The 18,562-nt window shown below is 35.6% G+C and overlaps 2 protein-coding genes across 5 annotated transcripts in view; one reads left to right on the top strand and one right to left on the bottom strand.

Moving 5' to 3' along the window:
* Positions 1–645: 645 nt before the first annotated feature.
* On the bottom strand, positions 646–18,063 carry RSRC2 (arginine and serine rich coiled-coil 2). 4 transcript variants are annotated; one of them, XM_033097918.1, is made up of 11 exons: positions 17,912–18,000; positions 14,000–14,156; positions 12,754–12,797; positions 11,896–11,973; positions 10,111–10,323; positions 9,031–9,234; positions 6,974–7,096; positions 4,603–4,682; positions 3,033–3,262; positions 2,521–2,610; positions 646–1,695 (listed from the first exon to the last, which is right to left on the bottom strand). In XM_033097918.1, the coding sequence occupies exons 4-11, from the start codon at positions 11,901–11,903 to the stop codon at positions 1,516–1,518; spliced, it is 1,128 nt and encodes a 375-aa protein (XP_032953809.1). In that variant the 5' UTR covers positions 11,904–11,973; positions 12,754–12,797; positions 14,000–14,156; positions 17,912–18,000; the 3' UTR covers positions 646–1,515. The 4 variants fall into 4 exon arrangements, with proteins under 4 accessions (XP_032953809.1, XP_032953807.1, XP_032953806.1 ...); XM_033097916.1 differs by lacking the exon at positions 11,896–11,973 and having other exon boundaries at positions 717–1,695; positions 10,111–10,301; positions 17,912–18,063; XM_033097915.1 differs by lacking the exon at positions 11,896–11,973 and having other exon boundaries at positions 741–1,695; positions 3,033–3,265; positions 10,111–10,301; positions 17,912–18,043.
* A 239-nt stretch (positions 18,064–18,302) lies between these two features.
* KNTC1 (kinetochore associated 1) overlaps positions 18,303–18,562 on the top strand; it is a 55,762-nt gene continuing 55,502 nt past the window's right edge. The window contains exon 1 of the mRNA XM_033097143.1: positions 18,303–18,418. The gene's annotated coding sequence lies outside the window, so the exon portion shown is untranslated. The remainder of the gene's footprint in view (positions 18,419–18,562) is intronic.

Below are 18,562 nucleotides of genomic sequence, written 5' to 3'. Positions count from 1 at the left end.
GTGTTAAATTATTTTGGATGCTGTACTAAGTAAATTAGTTTCGTTTAAACTTGGCTATTGAATTGCTGTAGACGAGTGTAGGATGCACCTTGTCATTCCTTATGTATGGCCAGCTCCTAAAATACTGCAGAAAAACACAGAAAGCAGTCCACGTGTACCTTTGTATCTGCTCTGCCTTACAAACCCATGCACATTTTTAATGAAATTGATTTGAGAAGGTATAAACTGAAGAATATGAATTTGTGATGCCAAAATGAAAAATCATGGTGTCATTTCCCCACAAACTTGACTTTGTCACTGAAGCATGATACCTTTTCTCCACAGAATTATTGTACTCTGGGAAAACTAATTATTTACCAAATACACTAAAACTAGTAATACAATCACTTGGTTTTTCTATACCACAAAAATATGCCTAACAAGCAAGTTAGCCAGCCTAACTCTGGTATTTAAAATAAAGGTTTGTCTCATCACTGTAGTCTTTCTGCATTATATTGTGCTACATTGTGATGTTTTCCATAGGAATTTTTTTAGAGAAAGCTAAAAACGGACTTTGTTGTAATGAAAGCAAATGAACTACAAAAGTTCTGTAGTCCCCTCCCCTCCACCAAATTTATGCCCTAGTCAATTTAGTGACAAAGCGGTTTTCTACTATTTTAGTACTTTATGCTGGAGAAGACTTCAAAGGGATAATGAGCAAAGGGCATACAAAGAACTTGTTATAAGGCACTTTATTAAAATAAAAGTGCTTACATCCCTTTAATGTATTAATCTATTTCCTGAATAACATATGGAATATTTAACAAATACTGTACACCAATTCTGTTCCTTATAATAGTAGGAAAACAGTATTATTTTAATAAATTTGTTTATGCCTTCCAACATCCTTTTACATTTTTGCGCATCACGGTACTGCCAATAGTGGTTAACTTTTTCTAGAAGAGGAATTTTTAGCCAGTGTTTTCTAATAGCAATTGCAAAACGCTACAGAAACCATAAAACAAATTCAAATAAGAATTCCAGGTAACTTAAATTAACACCAGTTTTTGAGAAAACCATTTTTATTATCACCACCCAGCTTATTTTGTGCTGGATTATGTACCAAATGGCCAGATCTTCTAAAGAACATCTACATAACATTTCTTTCATGTTTCGAGAGATGAAAATAACTGTACAAGGTTAAGTACAAAAGTACACAAGACAGCGGACACGAAAAAATCCATGTATGAGATTTCATCCCACCTGCAGTTTTTACATATTTGAAAAGTAGAAGTCATGAACTAAAAAATATTGTCCTTCTGTAGTCCTGTCAAGTTTAATGGAAGTGGGTTTAACCTGATTACAACACTAACACCAGTATCACTGATCTGATATTTACAAAAAAATCGTATTTTTTTCAATAAATTAAAGTCAATGCAACACCCATGCAAGCTAGAATGCTAGCTGTTTGGTGAACAAGGACCTGACATCAGAACCAGAAATCCATAAAGTCCCAAACATTGAGTGTGATCTTTTTCAAACTGCATCCATTCCTCGCATTGATGATGTGAAACCCAATCCCATTCCTCTTTGCGTGTGGGTTTGTGATCTTGCCATTTCATACTGAGCATCGAGATTTCTAAATACTTCTTCCTGTTGCTTCAAAGTCTTGTAACTTTCTTCATCAACTGAGCTACATCCAGCTTCATCTTCACTCTAAGTATCAGAAAATATATTATTAAAATTAATTCAAATGGGAATACAAAGTGCTTCTCTCACTTGACAGTATTGGTAAATCACATTTTTAGGATACCTATTTGACCTCAATTACTTGTATTCATTCATTCAACACCTATGGAGTACATGGCAACGTTCTTCCTAAGTACTGGGACATAGCAGGCTGTAACAAAAGTCAACTTCATTAATGGGCACGAGGAAGAACTTGTAGAACACGCCAGATCAGTACAGCTTAGTTTAAACCAAAATAGCTCTTCTATGAAAAACCAACTCCCTTAGTAATAACCAATGTCTGAGCATTGGGGGATGTTTCCAGGTTGTTGTATGAAATGTAAACCCTATATCTGTAGTACACTTTACTCAGCAAAAACTCAACTTTCTACATTTTAAAAAAAGTTTCCTTGAAACTAAAAATCAAGAAGATCCTACTCCGTAACCAAGTATCGTTAACCTTAAACGAGTGGTATTTTTTTTTAACACAAATTCATTAATTCCTTTTTACAATTTCATTTTTATTTACTAAGAGACGCTTACGATCTCAAACAATTTTCACCTAAGGTATAAATACACAGTAATAATTTAAAAAACCCTGTCAATTTAAATCAAACAATTTACACTGCCAGATAGCAATAACAATGGATTATTTTAGTTAATTCTGTGAAGTTAATCTGGAGAACTTAAACAAAAGGGCACCAATAAAGTACACAGGCTGAAACATCACTGAAATAACTCTGAAGTCAAGAATCAATGTTACCCTGAAAATACAAGTTAGTATGAGTTTTAATACGAAGTGTATATACTCACCTTAATACCCATCAATTTCCTAAATTTGACGTTTTGGTCCTTGTTTCCAAAATTCAGTTTTTCCCATATTTCAGCAGACTGGGATTTGTCCTGTTAAGACACAGTGAACTTTTAGAATATGTAAAATTTAAATCTTTCATAATGGTATTATATCTCTCCATAACATAGTGTGACAGAAGCACTAGCATTTATGTATGGCATTCTATCCATGCAGTTTACAATATTAAGATTTCTATTATAGAGTAATGAAGCAAAGAAATATATTATTATCTTATGAAAAAACCTAACTAAGGATTCTTTCTCCTTAATAAACACACAGTATTATTGGTTTTCTTTGAAAGCCTCACATCATGCATTTTCAGTATTAAATAATTGTGGCAAGTTAAACTATCCCAGCAACGTTCTCAGAAGATAAACCCAAACAAATCTTTTCCAATTCCAATTTGTTTTTTCTAATCAATCACTAATTAGAAAAAAATGACAAAAGAGGGGAATGCAAGCACTTAACTTACCCCTTCTTTCTTGCCTTGCCAAAGCATTTTCCTTTTTTTCTCTTGTTCAGCAAATTTCATTGGGTTCACAGCGGCTGGGTTGTAATAGCTAGGCACAGCTATTCCGGTCTCTGCCAAAGCTTTGGCCTGTAGGGCTGCCATCTGAGCCGCCATAGCAATCTGAGGAGTCACTTGTGTTCCTGACGCCAACAGGGCAGCAACATTGAGTACCGAACCTCCAGTAGCTGCAGCTGCTGAGAGAAGGGAGAAGTATGGATTTTATACCAAAACAAACCTCCTGATTTACAGTACTACATAACTTATATGTAAGTTACTAATTTGCAAAAAGGCCTATTTCCAACAAATATAAGGAAATGACTGTTAGGTTATAAAGCAAAAACATTTTACCAGTATTTATTGTATGTGTGTATGTTATGTATGTATGTATTTATTTTAAGTGTGTTTTTCCAGGACCCATCAGTTCCAAGTGAAGTAGATGTTTCAATCTAGTTGTGGAAGGTGCAGCTCACAGTGGCCCATGTGGGGATCGAACCGGCAACCTTGTTGGTAAGAGCACCGTGCCCTTACCAACTGAGCTAACCGGCCGCCCTCAATGTATTCTTAAGTAGAGATATTTCTATATGTGATCTCTGACATGTACTAAAATTTTATTTACTTCGAAAATGAGACTTCTGCAAATAGTAAAAAGGTATGATTTCAATGGAAATGAACTATGGTGCTTGTGGCTTAACTTGTAACACAATGAAAACTTTTATTTGCACAATTCTTTATAGTTTACAAAATTTCAGACATTTGACACTTGTAACAAACATTTTAAAGTATTAAACAGGTATTGTGCATTTAACGAATTCTAAAAAGTGAATTACCATGCCTGATATTTCCATTTTAAATGGCTAAGTCAAGTTTTGCATGAATCTTCTGTAAACAGAAAGACTTCTAATTACGTATTTTTTCTGTCAGTCCAGAATATAAGCTTAAATAGTTCTTAAATTACTAACATTACTCCCATAATTCCAGTTATGCAAGTTTTGTTATAAAATAGCAGTTCGTTAATTTTTAGATTAGCTTGAAAAGTACCATTTACTAGGAATGTCAAGAAAAAACAAAAACAAAAAACCTTCCAGGATACATTTCATACAATTCAACAGTAAGTTCTCTTTGATCACCTTCAATCACCCACAGGCAACGTTTGTGTTAAGTCTAAAAACTTAATTTTTTAAACAGTAAGACATAATACATTCCAGCTCAGGCCACCATCTTTAATAAACTGCAATTCCAAAATCTGAACTAAAAGACATGTGCAGTGATGGCTAAAGTGCTACATGAACAAGAACAGTCACTATTTGTCAGAATGACCTGCATGGATCAAATCAGAAATATAAATGCATAAAGATTTTACGAGGTAGGAAACACTAAATACAAAATGTTCACAATTCCACAACAAAAAAATCATACAGCATACTGACGGGTAGTTAGGATTAGAGGTAAGTGAATTTTCTTCCTATTTTCTGAACTTTCCAAATTTTCTACAAAAAAATGCCATACTTCCATGATAAAGAAAAAAAATTACCTGCCGCTATTTCTTGTTGTTTTTGTTTTTCAACCATTTCCTTTTCTCTCTGTTCTTGTAACTTCTTTGCCCTTTCCAACCTGTCAAAGACCATTTAAAGAAATTTAAAATAACTCCATGTAAACCAATATTTATCTTTGTATTTCTCCATGTGTATGCATGTGTAGACACAAAACACTTTATACACCATTTTAAATTAGGTTAAACACTTCCCCAAATTGATATCTGCATGTGGGGGAAAAAAAGCAATCATTCTTATGATGGTAATCACAGCTAAAGAATATTTCAATACTGGTTTTAAACAAACATTTAATTCACCAAATAGCCAAAAACTGGAATAGTTTTTATACAGTTCCCACAGAGAATGATTAAAAACATAAAAATTACTCAATCTTTATCAGTGCTTACAGGAATAAGAATATTAAATCTTGCAAATGACATACTGAGAGCGGAGTAAATCTTGAGAGTATATTAATTAGTAAACGATGTTACCAAATGCTTCTTGGGGAAGGCTGGTACAGAACAAGGCCAATCAAAACATGCAGATAATAATTTTTATATTTAAAGACTTCATTATTATACAGCTTCAAACTAATAAAAATTAAAAACAAAAAACCCCCAAACAAAAACGGGTACACAAATCCGAACTGCAATCCTCTATATAATCTTATAAAAATGTGTTGCCAAGTCAGTACCTACTTCCTATGCAACAAATCCTAAGTAATATCATCTTCATAATGAGTTCCTGAAAGAGAAACCCTTTCTTTGAAGAATTCCTTGATTTACCAATGTAAAGTTAAACGCCACCCCTATCTCCTTTGAATGTGGTATAAAAGTGCAAGGATTGGGGGAAAGGTTGTTTTTGGGGGGGCTACCAGTAGTAAAATACAGTAGTAGTAGACTGGCATTTGCTTTAACAATTGCTGAAGTTTACATAAAAAGAATCTAATAATCTATCATTTTGTTCCCTTTTACTGAGCATATATGCAAAAAAGACACAGTATAAACATGACTTTGTCCTTAGGAATAAAACTTTCTGATTAGGGGTAACGTTAAAATATAGGTTCATATATGTTAAAAATATTTCCAAAGCAGTTTTAAAATTCTGTCCTTATTGAAAAACAAACAGCCTACACACTTGTTTTTCATTAACAAAATAACCTCCCTTCAAATTTCAAGGTAGCCAAGGAGTAATCTGGTATCCTGAAATACCATGTAAATCCTGAAATTTCATGTGAACTTGTCATCTGAAAATCACTAAGTAGGTTATTTTTTAACTCAAAGTTTTAGGTGCTAGTAACAGTTTCAACTTTAATAAAAGCCAAAAACTGAAACACAATAAACTTTTAGTAAGAATTAACTTTAGGGCTTAAAAAAAATACCCGTCAGAATTAACGGACCATCCTTTATAAATTGGTTCAAATGTTGTGGTTATTTCCTAATTCTGTTGATTTTAGTTTCAGAAAGAAAATATGATTGACTACTACTGGTTGCACATTTAAAATGGCCATTGCAGGTTTGGAATTAAAATGAACATCATTCACCAAGGTGAATGGGACGAAGGAGGAGTGAGCTCACACCTTTGCTGCTGCTGTTCAGCTGGAGTTTCTGCCAGGCTGGGTTCACAGGGCAGCAGCCCATCAGGTTACATTGTGATAACTGTATTTTTGCAATGAAAAAAAAAATACAAACTCAATTTCATAAAGAAAAAAAAAATCAGAAGAGTAGTTTTCAGAATATGGAAAAACCTGCCAACAAGGACTTCGATTTTACTCTACGTCTTGCCTCTCTAGCTGAGGCAGTTCTTTCAATGTTTTTGCAGGTTTCAGTAAGATATTGCTGTGTGGTCTCACAATCACTCATTAAAAAAATACAATGATCTCCCTATGCCATCAGCAGTAAAATTTATAAAATCAAATAAATTGGCTTACAAAATTTATTTCTTTAAAATAAGAAAACTATTGACAGAATTGTTATTGCTTCAAAGACTTTGTTTTCTTGAAGAAGAAAAACAAAAAAGTTTTAGAGACAAAATTAACAAAGTTCTTAAATCAGATTTAAGATGTTTGTAAGTTTCAATTGCAAATTAAAAATATTTAGGAGTCCCGAGCTGAGAAGAACGGATCAATCATGAAGGAAAAAAGAGGACCTGTTGCAGCCACCGCAATTTTTCTGATTGTGCAATAAGTAAATGTTTATGACGAGAAATTAAACCACTTAGTTCTAGATCACAAGGGTATTATGGTATTCATGGGTAGATTTAATTAGCTGACTTTTCCTGACTGAAAGCATTCATTTTCTCCACACAATTGAGTTTCTACTGTCAAGTTGAAAAGAGAAAAAAATGCATCAAATAAAAAAATATGCGCACCTCCTAGCTAAAGCTTCTTGTGCATCCATTGCTGTGTTTCTGCCTCTGAAAGGAGGTGGACTAGGAGTTTGGCTTAAACTTCTGCTAAATCTTCTTGGCTTTTCAATTCTCTTCTTTCTGTCTCTGTAATAAATCATATTTTACATGTCTCAGTATGGCCAAGTAATAACAACTACTTTGTTGAATCAAAATCAATTACCTTTACACGGTTCAACAAAAATCAAGCTGTACAGGAAATACATTTTGAACCCTTTCCTTTCCATCTCTCTCCTACATCTTCCCAAGAGCCCAAGTTCCTTGAGTGTATGGCTAGTTTTCTGTAAAGTTCATTTAACCACCTGTTACTGATGAACATTTAGGCTGTTTCTAGTCTTTTACTATTACACCCAATATTGCAAAGACTATTCTTGTACATGAGTCACTTTATGCTTCTGTAGGTCAATACATAGAACAAATTCCTAGTAGTGGGATGGATAGATTAAATGTTCCTAGTATTTAATCTAATGAATGAATGAATTTGCAGAAGTTTTTAAAAAATACAAAGTATGAATCACTAAAAACAGAAGAATTAGAAAAAGAAAAGATAAAAAAAAGTCATTGATCGGAATAAAATCCAACATTTCAAAACTAGAAATGTCATAAATAATGATCTGAATTGCCCAAATGGCAATTAAAAATTTAATGGTCTAATTACCATGTACCTTAAAGATTCACTAAATCTCAGACTTAGTAAAGTCAAATTTGTAAACTACTACAAACTAAAACCACTGATTCAAAACTGATTAAAGGGCCGGCCCAGTGACTCAGGCGGTTAGAGCTCCATGCTCCTAACTCCAAAGGCTGCCGGTTCGATTCCCACATGGGCCAGTGGGCTCTCAACCACAAGGTTGCCGGTTCGACTCCCGCATGGGATGGTGGGCTGTGCCCCCTGTAAGTAGAAAACGGCAACTGGACCTGGAGCTGAGCTGCGCCCTCCACAACTAAGACTGAAAGGACAACAACTTGAAGCTGAACGGCACCCTCCACAACTAAGATTGAAAGGACAACAACTTGACTTGGATAAAAGGCCTGGAAGTACACACTATTCCCCAATAAAGTCCTGTTCCCCTTCCCCAAAAAAATCTTTAAAAAAAAAAAAAAACTGATTAAAATGATCAAACAAAGTGATGAATCATGTTACTGGAATAAGGTCCACCTTTGTATTTCAGTCTTTTACAGACTGACTGAAGAAGCAATAAACAAAAGTTTTCCCATTATTTTAGTATCTGTGACTATAGATATAATACATTAATTATCTTAAGTAAATGAGTAGAGAATAAACATAGTCTGAATACTTAAAATTAAAAATTTTCTCATGCTCATTATTTTACTTCCTATCTCAACAAATTAAAGCCTCCTCTCAATTAAGAAAGGTTTAAGCTAATCTTTTTTAAAAAATTAAATTTCCTGGGATAACATTGGTTAATAACACATGACGTTTTAGGTGTATAATTCTGTAACCCATCATCTAAGCTCATCTCTTTGAGTATCTGAGATACTATATACAGCATGGTGGGCTAAGCACATACATTGACTTTACATGGACACACACTTTGAACCTGGTCGGGGGTTTACCATTTAATAACTATACGACTTTGGGTTTCTTGGGCAAGTTATTCAACCTAAGTCCAATGGGTCTAGCTCATAAAACCAGTATTTTGAGAATCAGGTGACTAATATATGGAAAGAGCTTTGCCATAATATATAGCACAAGATAGGGATGCAATAAATGTAAGCTATTGTAATTATAAAATAAACACTATGAATCCAGTGTTCAAAACAACTGAAGTATTTTTATGGGACTATTCACACCTGCACTTCACAGGTGGTCTGATCAAATTAGACCATGTGAGAATGCTCTACCAGTAGTTAGGTTTGTTCTTTCTTGGTCAGGATGATAAAAATATTTTATAATCTGTAAATAAATTCGGATCCATAACTTACATATCCTCAAACTGACAGTAGACAAACAGACCCCGTGAGGGGCCTATCTGATTTTAATCAACACGAATACCTACCGACTTCTACTCCTTGTCCTACTCCTGCTTCTACTCCTATGCCTGTGTCTGGATCGTGAGCGGGAACGAGATCGTATCCGACGTTTTCTTTCCCTGCTTCTGGATCGTGATTTTTTCCTCTCCCGGCTTCTGGACCGTGATTTCTTCCGCTCCCTACTCCGAGATCGAGACTTCTTCCGCTCCCTGCTTCTACTACGATGACGCCTGAAATTAAAGGACACAAATTTACAGTTAAAAATTGTGTCTTTTTCAATGACAAACATTACGAATCAGTTATCAGCAGCATATGCAATCAAGACAGGCAATAGACTACTCTGTATTATATACAGAAAGGATAATTTGAGGTTTTTAATGGCAGGAGTTGTAAACAAAAATTTAACCTTTGTTTGTATGATGATTCTTTGGGAACACAGTAAAGCCAAACAACATGTCAAAAATGTAATGTATCCTACCCCAATTTAAGATTAATAGTTTCTATTGCCTTACTAATAACGTATTTATAAAATTTAAGGGTAATATACTTAAGTTAATCTATTACTGAAAACTTCTGACCAACTCTGATAGCACATAATCCCCGTAGAAAACTCCAAATAAACATTGGCTTCTTAAAATAAAAATCCCACAACTGTGAGCCATGAACCAGTTTTTCATTCTACACCACCAGAGAAAACCTAGATTAGAATTTAGCAGCAAACAAATGCTACATCAGCAATGTAAAAAGGACTGTTATGTAGGCTTAAATTATATAAGCAAAGTTCAGCAATGATTTTTTTTTCACTGCAGAAGACAGATAAATCAAGTCGTTAAAAGAAATATATAGTCCCTGATTGAATGTTAAGCGTAACCGTCCCTTAGTCCCAGTCTTGGACACCATTACCGCTGCCTGTATAGAAAGCAAAGCCCAAAAGATTCCAGCCATCAGCAGACATTAGTGTGCACAAGAATAGGCCAAGTTAGCAAAAAATATCAATGTTCCAGTTAAGGTTTTGGGGCATATTGCTGGGTTAATGAGAAGCTTTATGTAACTTAGGAGCTCTTCCGAAGGCACTGACTATACTATAAACATCGTCAACTACTTACCTTTCCCGGGACCTAGATCTTGAGTGACTTTTGCCTCTTGATGACTTTCTTTCTTTGCGTTTGTGTCTGTCCTCACCATTTTCAGATGAATTGGGTCGCTCTCTTCCTTTATCGGAAGAATGTTCTTTGTCATTATGTTCCTCAGACTTGTGTTTCTTAGAGGACTTATCTTTGGGTTCATGTCTTCTTGCCTGTTTTAAGAAGAAGTTGGTTCTTTCAGGAAAATAGTGCAACAAAGAGAGTTAGTATGGGTATCAATGAACAAAAATGTTGTGATGCAACATTAGTAACCTTAGGAGTGTGTGGCAAATTTAAAAACTGACCTAGTTTCACATCACCCACATGTTGCAGATGTATATTACTAGTTTTAATTTTTCTTTATAAATCCCCAAAATGCAGTTTCCTCCCCAAAATATTTTCAATACCACAATTAAAACGATTTTCAATGTGACTATTAAAAAACCATTATGTCAGAAAAACAGCCATCCCTCTTGTTTCTTCTGTCTAATGTAAGGGAAGTACACACGTATCAAAAACTTTAACATTTTTCCAACAAACCTTTTAGATGAACAGATCAAGTATATACATCAACTTCTAAATCCAGAGTACGTAACATCATTTGAAGTTTAAATAGTTAACGATAATGAAGATAGTAAGGACACAAAGAAATGCACCAGAAAATGCATTTCAAATTATGTAGCTAAGTAAAAGTTTACTAAGTATTATTATTTTCTGCGATTTCAAATTACTTTACAGAGTTGACGTGTCCTTTTTATAGCTATACTGCCACATCCTCTCTAAAAGACGTCTCTTGACTTTTCTCCCAATGTCTAAACTCTGAAGCAATCACTTTTCATCTTGCAATATTCCAATAGGCTTGGAGTTCTATTACATTTCATGTACCTAGGATAGAAAACGGCAACCGTATCTGTTTTAATTTTTATGAAATCAAACTAGGTATAGCATAATTAATCCCCATACCATTACACAATACATACTTCTTCCATACTCTGAAGGATTAAAAACCAAGGTTTTCACTTTCACAATATATATATTCAGAGACTGAGCTAAAATTAATTATATGATCAAGTCTCCATCCTACACTGACACCTAATTAGGAAGTGCTATAAACATTAGATTTCCCTACATTAATATTTGTCAACTCCATCTTGTAGCTAAAGTTGAAAATCCTTCCCATCTCAGAATCACAATTTTAAAGCTGGAAAGAGACACAGACCCTCTAATTCCTCTTACTTGATATATGACTAAACTAAGATCTAGAGTCACAAAGCTACGTATCAGCAGAGCCGAACCCAGACCCCACGTTCTTCTGCTACTCAGGCCACTGCTTTTCCTCAATAGGACACTTAATTATGTCATGTTTCCCAAAACAGACCACAGCATATTTTTTTCCACTCAACTTTTCTTAAAAACAAAAAAACTTGGCCAAACACTTTAGAACATGCATGATGACATATCTGAAAACGATGATAGTATGTAATTTATTATTTTGCAGAAAAATAAGAGACCTGGAGACACAGCTACATTTTAGTTTCACTGCCAGTTCTCTATAATATGAGCTTATAAAAATATTTCCTTGATTTTGCCATATAGTGGCAAACTGGAAAAGCTTTAAGTGGTTAAACTTCCAAAGGTTTTAGTTTTATTTCAAACCAGTTTTCCAAACGTAACATTACTATTAATTTTTGTAAAAACACCATTAAAACCCTTAACTGATTTAAGATATACTTAAGGGAAATAGGAGTTTGAATGACTAATAGTTACCTTATCATGAAGTAGGCTTATTATTTTGCTATCTGAGTCTGCAGCGTCTTCAGTTCAGTCTCTTCGCGCATTAGCACGCTGAGTATGATTTATTATAGAAATGTTATCATGTGAACTAAACAAAATAGTCATTTTCACAAAAACTCTCCTAAATTAAAAATTTAACAGAGCTTCCATTAGGGGAAGAGGTGAAGTCCCTGCCCACATTTGTTTCAGGAGTCCCTTGCCCAGCCCCCGAAAGATTCTGCTCCCTTTTAGGTTGCTGCTACTACTCTCCCTTGATGGCTCGCCCCTTGTCTTCTCAGGTGGGTGAGCAACTTAACTCCTTTCCAATACAGCTGCTGCCTTTCTTTTTCCTCAAGTTTTGCTGTCACCACCACCTTTCCAGCTGTCTCTGACACTTGAATTTCAAAATTCAATACCACTATTAAGGAAATAGAACTCACTAATGAAAAGAGGACTCTTATTACCTTCAATAAAGAAAAAGTAGCCCATAATATCTAGGGTATTGCTAATTTACAAATCCTGAGCAGTCATTAGGCATACGGAGACTCGGGACCTCAAATTAATGGAAGCTCTGTGTGACAGGCCTAAAAAAACCAATTATATTCTTCATATGAAATTTTGTGAATATTTTCACAACATAGTAAAATTAAGTTTTTGAATGAACTTTTCAGATAAACAACTATCTTCTTGAAAAATGATGAATCCAAATCATGCTTATTTTATAACCCAATTAACCTTTTAAATTTCAAGTTTTGGTACTTACCTTGACAATATCATATATTCACACAAACATTTCTACCAGATACTTTACAAGTATTTTAAAGTGCCTATTCACTACAAAGTGTTAATTACCTCTTTGCTTCTGCTCCGGCTCCTGTGTTTTCTTCCTTCATTGTCTGTGAAGTCACAAAAATTGACCATAAGCAAAGACACAGAAACATCTCAAACACAAATTCCAATACTCATATACTATATAAGAATAACTTCCAGTCCAATCGGCTAACTAAAGATCCTACTTCCTAATTATCTTCCCAAAACTACGTTTTTATGGCAGGGTAGGATTATTCTACTAATTGCCATATAGCAGAAAACTGGTAAAGTTATTCTATTATTAATAACATTAATATTGTACACACTTCAAACAAATCAAGCAACCAGAACAAACCAGAATGTAATCGAGACAGAACTAAGCAAAAAGTTCCATGACAAGTCCAAACAGACTATCTTGTAGGCAGTTGAAGACTCTTAGTATTTTACAAAACATTTGATTAGCCTAGGCCATAGAAAATTTATAAAGGAGTTTACAAACTCCTTTATAAAGAGGCAAACAAGAGCAAAAAGCAAGAGAAAATGAATAGTTTGAATTATATTTGGTATACGTAATCAAAACGATGTTATAGTTTAGAAAAATTTCTATTAATACTGGTTATAATATTGTAGTTTTAAATACTAACATACAGGTGAAAGTTACATTTGACCATTTTGTAGATGATTACCTGTGGACACAAAGGATAAATAGAGCTTGGGCCTTAACTTTTAAACTCCTTACTATTCTACTTCTCACTTAACATCTTAAGTAGCAATACTAGTTTTGTTTTGTTTTTAAATAGCAAAATACCATGCTTTTTATACTATGTTAGTCTAGTTTTGTAGGGAAACAAATAGGAGCATTTTATGCCAAATCTCTTGCTTCAGAAATATTCTACCATTAAGTTAAAAAGAAAAACAAGATTAAAAATGTTCCTGCAACTTATGTCAAAGGATGTTAAATAAGTTCAGGATACCACTGCCTAGCAGACATCTTTCAAAATATTATTTTGCCAATGTTGAAAGAATGAAACAATCATTTTAGGGTTAACAAAGTATTACCATGACACAAATTTAAACATGCATTGTTGCCTCTGGACAAGTTATAAAATTTCTGCATTAGAAAATCTGTATTTGAATTCTCCAGAAAATTACCAATAGGCTTTCAGTAGCAACTTCTAAACTGGGTAGAACACATGCTATCAATATCAATAAACTAACTTTCATGTCTCAGACACATGAATTGTAACAAATGCTGGTAGTGTTTATTACCATTTCCAACAATTCATACCTGACTTGCGTTTTCTTTCTCTCGACCTTGATCGTGATCTTGAATAATGATGTTTTGATGCTCTAGGAGAAACAGATACATCTGACTGCTCTTTTTTCTTATCTCTATCTGGGGATGTCTTTTCTGGGGCTAGTCCATCTCGTTCTGTATCACTAGCCTAAAAGTTTAAGGAAAAATGATTTTAAGTTCTTAATTACATTTTAAATATCTCCAATTTCTTAAGAGAGGGAGCAAAGATAGTCATTCCTGAATTTTACAAAACAACCCCATCACACAGACACAAATTAGAGTGGCTGATTTCCAAGTAGCTAAATATGCTTTGTACCTAATAAATAGGCCTGAATAAATTGAAATGACTAACCCAATACCAAAGATGTATGTAAGATGTATCTTAATTTTTCAGTCATTATCTTTATAACTTTCAAAACAGTGGGGGAAAGGGGAAATAAGGATTCCAAGTATTTCCAATAAACACTCAAACAGAAAATATAGTCCATTTTAGAATTGTGAACTCAATTAGTCAACTTTACCAATACTATTATTTTAAATTAGCATATACTAAAAAGGCATTTTAAATAAGCTGTTAAAGGTTAGAGACTCAAGACTGTAAAATCTTAAACAGCAGAAAGAATGCTTCTGAAAAGAGTAAACAGAAAATTAACTTACCTATCTGAGAACCCAACTTTAATTTCATTAACCCTCTTTAATGAAAACAGCCCCTTGGCACAGTGCTGCTTCAAAATATGGTCTGCCTCTCCTCACACACGCTCTGGGCTATGGAAACATTAAGTTGTTTCTGCTTTAAAGCATTTTGAAGTTATCACAATATAGATTAAAATTAAAACAGTCAAGCGCACACACTCTTTCCGAGATGCCTTATTTACCTCAAAGAGTAGGTTCCCTCATCTAAATATCACTTCTTTGTTTTCCAGGCAATTTCACCTGCTTTGCCCATAACATAGTACTGAGCACAAAAATCAATTCATGCTTAAGGAACAAATGAATTTCAGTTATTGTTTTCCATTAAAAAATATTTCTGTGGTTCTGCTGAAGTGTGTGGCTCAAATAACAAGAGTACCACAAAGGAAAAAATTAATTTAAATGAGTCCCAGAATAGATAATATGCCTGGGGAGCAGATTACTTAGGACAAGGTTGGCGAACTATGGCCTTTGAGATAAGAATGGTTTTTACCTTTTTAAAAGTGTCCTTAAAACAAGAGAACAAGCAAGCAAGGAATGTGACAGAGACTCTACTGTGTCCACAATGCGTAAAATATTTATGGTCTTGTTCCTTGCAGAAGAGAGCTGGATTGGTTAAATATGGAATCACAATAAATTTTCAGTAAGAGAAATAATCACATGATAAAGAACTTCTTCCCTTAGGAAGATTAGTCCAGAAAATAAACGCCAAATAAACTAAATGGAGAGTTATTTTAAAAAACGAAGCATGAGAGGCTGCATTATTCCAACTATTTACAGAGTATCAAAAATGTGCCAAATTCCATGCTACTCCAGGAATACAGTGCTAAATTAAAAGGGAAAAATTTATAGACTAGTTGGAACTAAAGACATAAATTATGTGTTAAGCCTCTAATGATGGTACCAAAAAAACCAAGTAACAAAAGGAAGCAACTAAATACTGGAGAGGCTCTCCTTTGAGCATACCAGCCTGTGCAGTTTCCGCTGTATCTATGTATGATTTCTGCAACCATAAAATTTTTGTGCTGAAAAGCTTTCAACCCTTAGAATTGAGTTCAACTTTCTCATTTTACAGATGAGATTCAGCAACATCAGCTGACTCACCTAAGATGGTACTCTTCACTGTACATTATTAATAAATGATGCTGTATCACACAATTAAGGATGATTGTGATTCACAACTAACACTGGTCATTTTCTTTTATTCTTGTTCTCATCACTCTTAAGGACTATTTCAGATACATCTGTAATATGCTAAGTATTGGTAAAGCTTACACTTGGTTAAAAAAAAACAATCACAAAAACTTTAAGCACTGCTGTCACTTTTCTCAGTGCACACCACTTTTCTGCCGAAGAGAGACTGCATCAGGAACCACTGGCACATCTCAGTTTTACCGAGATCATGACTAGAACTGAAACATTTCCATGGAAAAGCTAGCCAGGCAATAAAAGCTTTTTGGTCAATGGTTTATTTAACTAGTATATGCTTAACATCACAGAAGCCTGGCAATAGGGAAGTCAAGTAAATGCCCTTGGCTTAAGGGAAGCCACCCTGTGATAACAGGCTAATAACTGACACCAAGTAGAAACTTTCATCTGTAAAATATACCATAGGACAACAAAACCACCCCATCACTAAACAGATATGAATGATAGGTAGTTGCTTAGATCAGGCAAAACTTTGTATTTCCATGACGCTATCTTATAGCAGCAGAACGAATAAAGGTATCCCTCCCAATCAACTGAATTATTAAACATTTCTCTGGAAATTCCTAAGGTTTATTTTTCTTTACTAGGGCTCTCTATAAACCTTAAATGCTAACTGCAAAACTATACTCTAGCATTTGCTCTATTAGAAGGCCACCACTGCCTCTTAAAATTTACATCCGGTTTAAAACCTTAGCAACGCCCAAGACACAGTATACAAATCTTTCCCCAGTGTAAAGATGGGATTTAACAATAGGCCACTTCTACAGTGAATTGTGTCTTTTTAATGAATGAGGCACTGCAGAAACAAATATTTGAATTGATTTCATTTTTAAGAAATATTTTGAGCCCAAGTAAAATACTATTTTTTACTTACGTACACTAAGAGGCCTAAAATGCTATTAAATAAGGAAAACATTAAACTGATCGGTTACATAAATACCTAATAGCTTGCCAACTGTTTGAAACCTTATTAAAAAAAAAAAATCGGTCCCAAATTCAACCAATTTCGTATGGGGCAGGGGAGGGCTTTCTAATTCCAGACATCTCAAATATTAGAACAGTAAAGTACATATTTTTCGTTATGTTTGCCAGGCTTCTATTTTCAAAAGTGAGAAGATAAATTTTTAGTTAGTGGAAAGAAATGCAAAATGCCTGCATTTTTCTTCTAACAGGGTAAGTAAAAATTAAGTAATCACACAATAACGCGACGCATCAGAATTGGGCCTTTAATGCCCAAAGCAGGCTTATTGTTCAGAAGAGGTCACGTAAGACCTGCAGTTCTTAAAGGTTAAATGGGTCAATGAAGGGTTCCTAAATTCAAAGGACCAACGCCAAAGATAAAGCTTGATTATAACCCTTCCCCAACACTTCAAAATGATTACATCACGAGCTGCTCCAGAAACCGAGCAGCAATCAGAATTCGTAATTCCAAAGCTTTCTTATTAAGCCGAATTGTTACTCCCTTTCAGCAACACCTTCCCCAGTTCCTTACTAAGGAATAAATTAAGGTTTTTCACAGACGAAACACGAATTGAAATTATGCAACTAGTCACTTTATTGAATGCAGGCAAGGATAACAACCGCTGCAAGACTGCTCTTTTAGCATTCTATCCCTTACAGACCCTTTCCGGCCCAATACTTTTCAGAGACCAACCGATCTCTTTTCTCTCTTCCCCAGTACTTCCCCTCCGCGAACATATATTCCCAAGCCCCAATGAAACTCAATATAAATCACAAACCAGAGCAAGCTAAACTGGAGGCAGTTCTGTGGGCCGAAAGGAAGAAAGTTCTGGAAAAAAGACACTCCCGGCAGCTCCCAGCCCCCATCGACGCCGCCTTATTCCCCCTCCCTACAGCAGGCAGCCATGATAGCGGGCGCAGAAGGCTGCCGCGGCGCCATTTTGTCCACACACGAGCGGGTAACTGCTCAGGGAGCGGTTCACCCACTCTTTGGAGAGTAGCAGAGAAACATCTTTGGCTTACAAACTCAGATTCGTCACCTACCGCCATAGTCCAGAGTCCTGGCCGCTTGGGCGGCACCTCCACTTGCCGCTTTCAACACTACTAGCCGCCCTGATTCTTCGCCACAGACTAAATGGCTCCGGCGAGAGACCCGGATGGCACAAAGGGGATGAGGCCCGGCGCGTCGCACAGCTTGCTGGGACGAAAAGGGGTGGGGATAAGGCTTTCTATAGCAACGCTGTTCGAGGCGGTGATTGGTTGTTCTTTTGAAGGTGGGAGTGGAAAACCAGGGAGAAGGGCGGGGCCAAGAATACACCCTGGTTTGCGCGGCGGAGCGAACCGAAATGGTGGAATTTAGGGTGGGGCGACTTCCCACTTCGATTCTAAAACAATCTTGGCCTTATCCGGCCGCCGTAAAAGGGGTTGGGTTGGTGTTCTCCCGCCAATTTAAACCTGTGGGCTGGAACCTGAAGCGATTAGGAGCAGTTGTGGGAGTCGGGAAGAGGGACGATGAGCTTGAGTGTTCCCCTTTAGTTTCTTCAACTGCAGGTGAGGAGGGGGAGTCGCGCTACTGTAGGGAGGTGGGGGTGGGTTCAGGTGGAAGTAGCCGCAGTCTTAGCGCAGTTCGGGCCGTTTTCTCCTCCAGACGCTGGCGGGAGAGAGGTCGGGGTGGGTGTCCTGCTGAGCGTTTAT

Source organism: Rhinolophus ferrumequinum, chromosome 25 (genome assembly GCF_004115265.2).
Source record: "Rhinolophus ferrumequinum isolate MPI-CBG mRhiFer1 chromosome 25, mRhiFer1_v1.p, whole genome shotgun sequence".
Lineage (NCBI taxonomy): Eukaryota > Metazoa > Chordata > Mammalia > Chiroptera > Rhinolophidae > Rhinolophus > Rhinolophus ferrumequinum.
Note: the sequence above shows the minus strand (reverse complement) of the source record. Positions and strands in the feature narration are given on the sequence as shown.

Bases quoted from the DNA above. Each gene is read 5' to 3' on its own strand.
- RSRC2 (XM_033097915.1), bottom strand. The intron at 10,302-12,753 runs GTAATTAACACT...TTCTTAAAACAG, and splicing joins GCCGGAGCAGAAGCAAAGAG to GCAAGAAGACATGAACCCAA. The intron at 2,611-3,032 runs GTAAGTTAAGTG...GTGTCTTAACAG, and splicing joins GGCAAGGCAAGAAAGAAGGG to GACAAATCCCAGTCTGCTGA.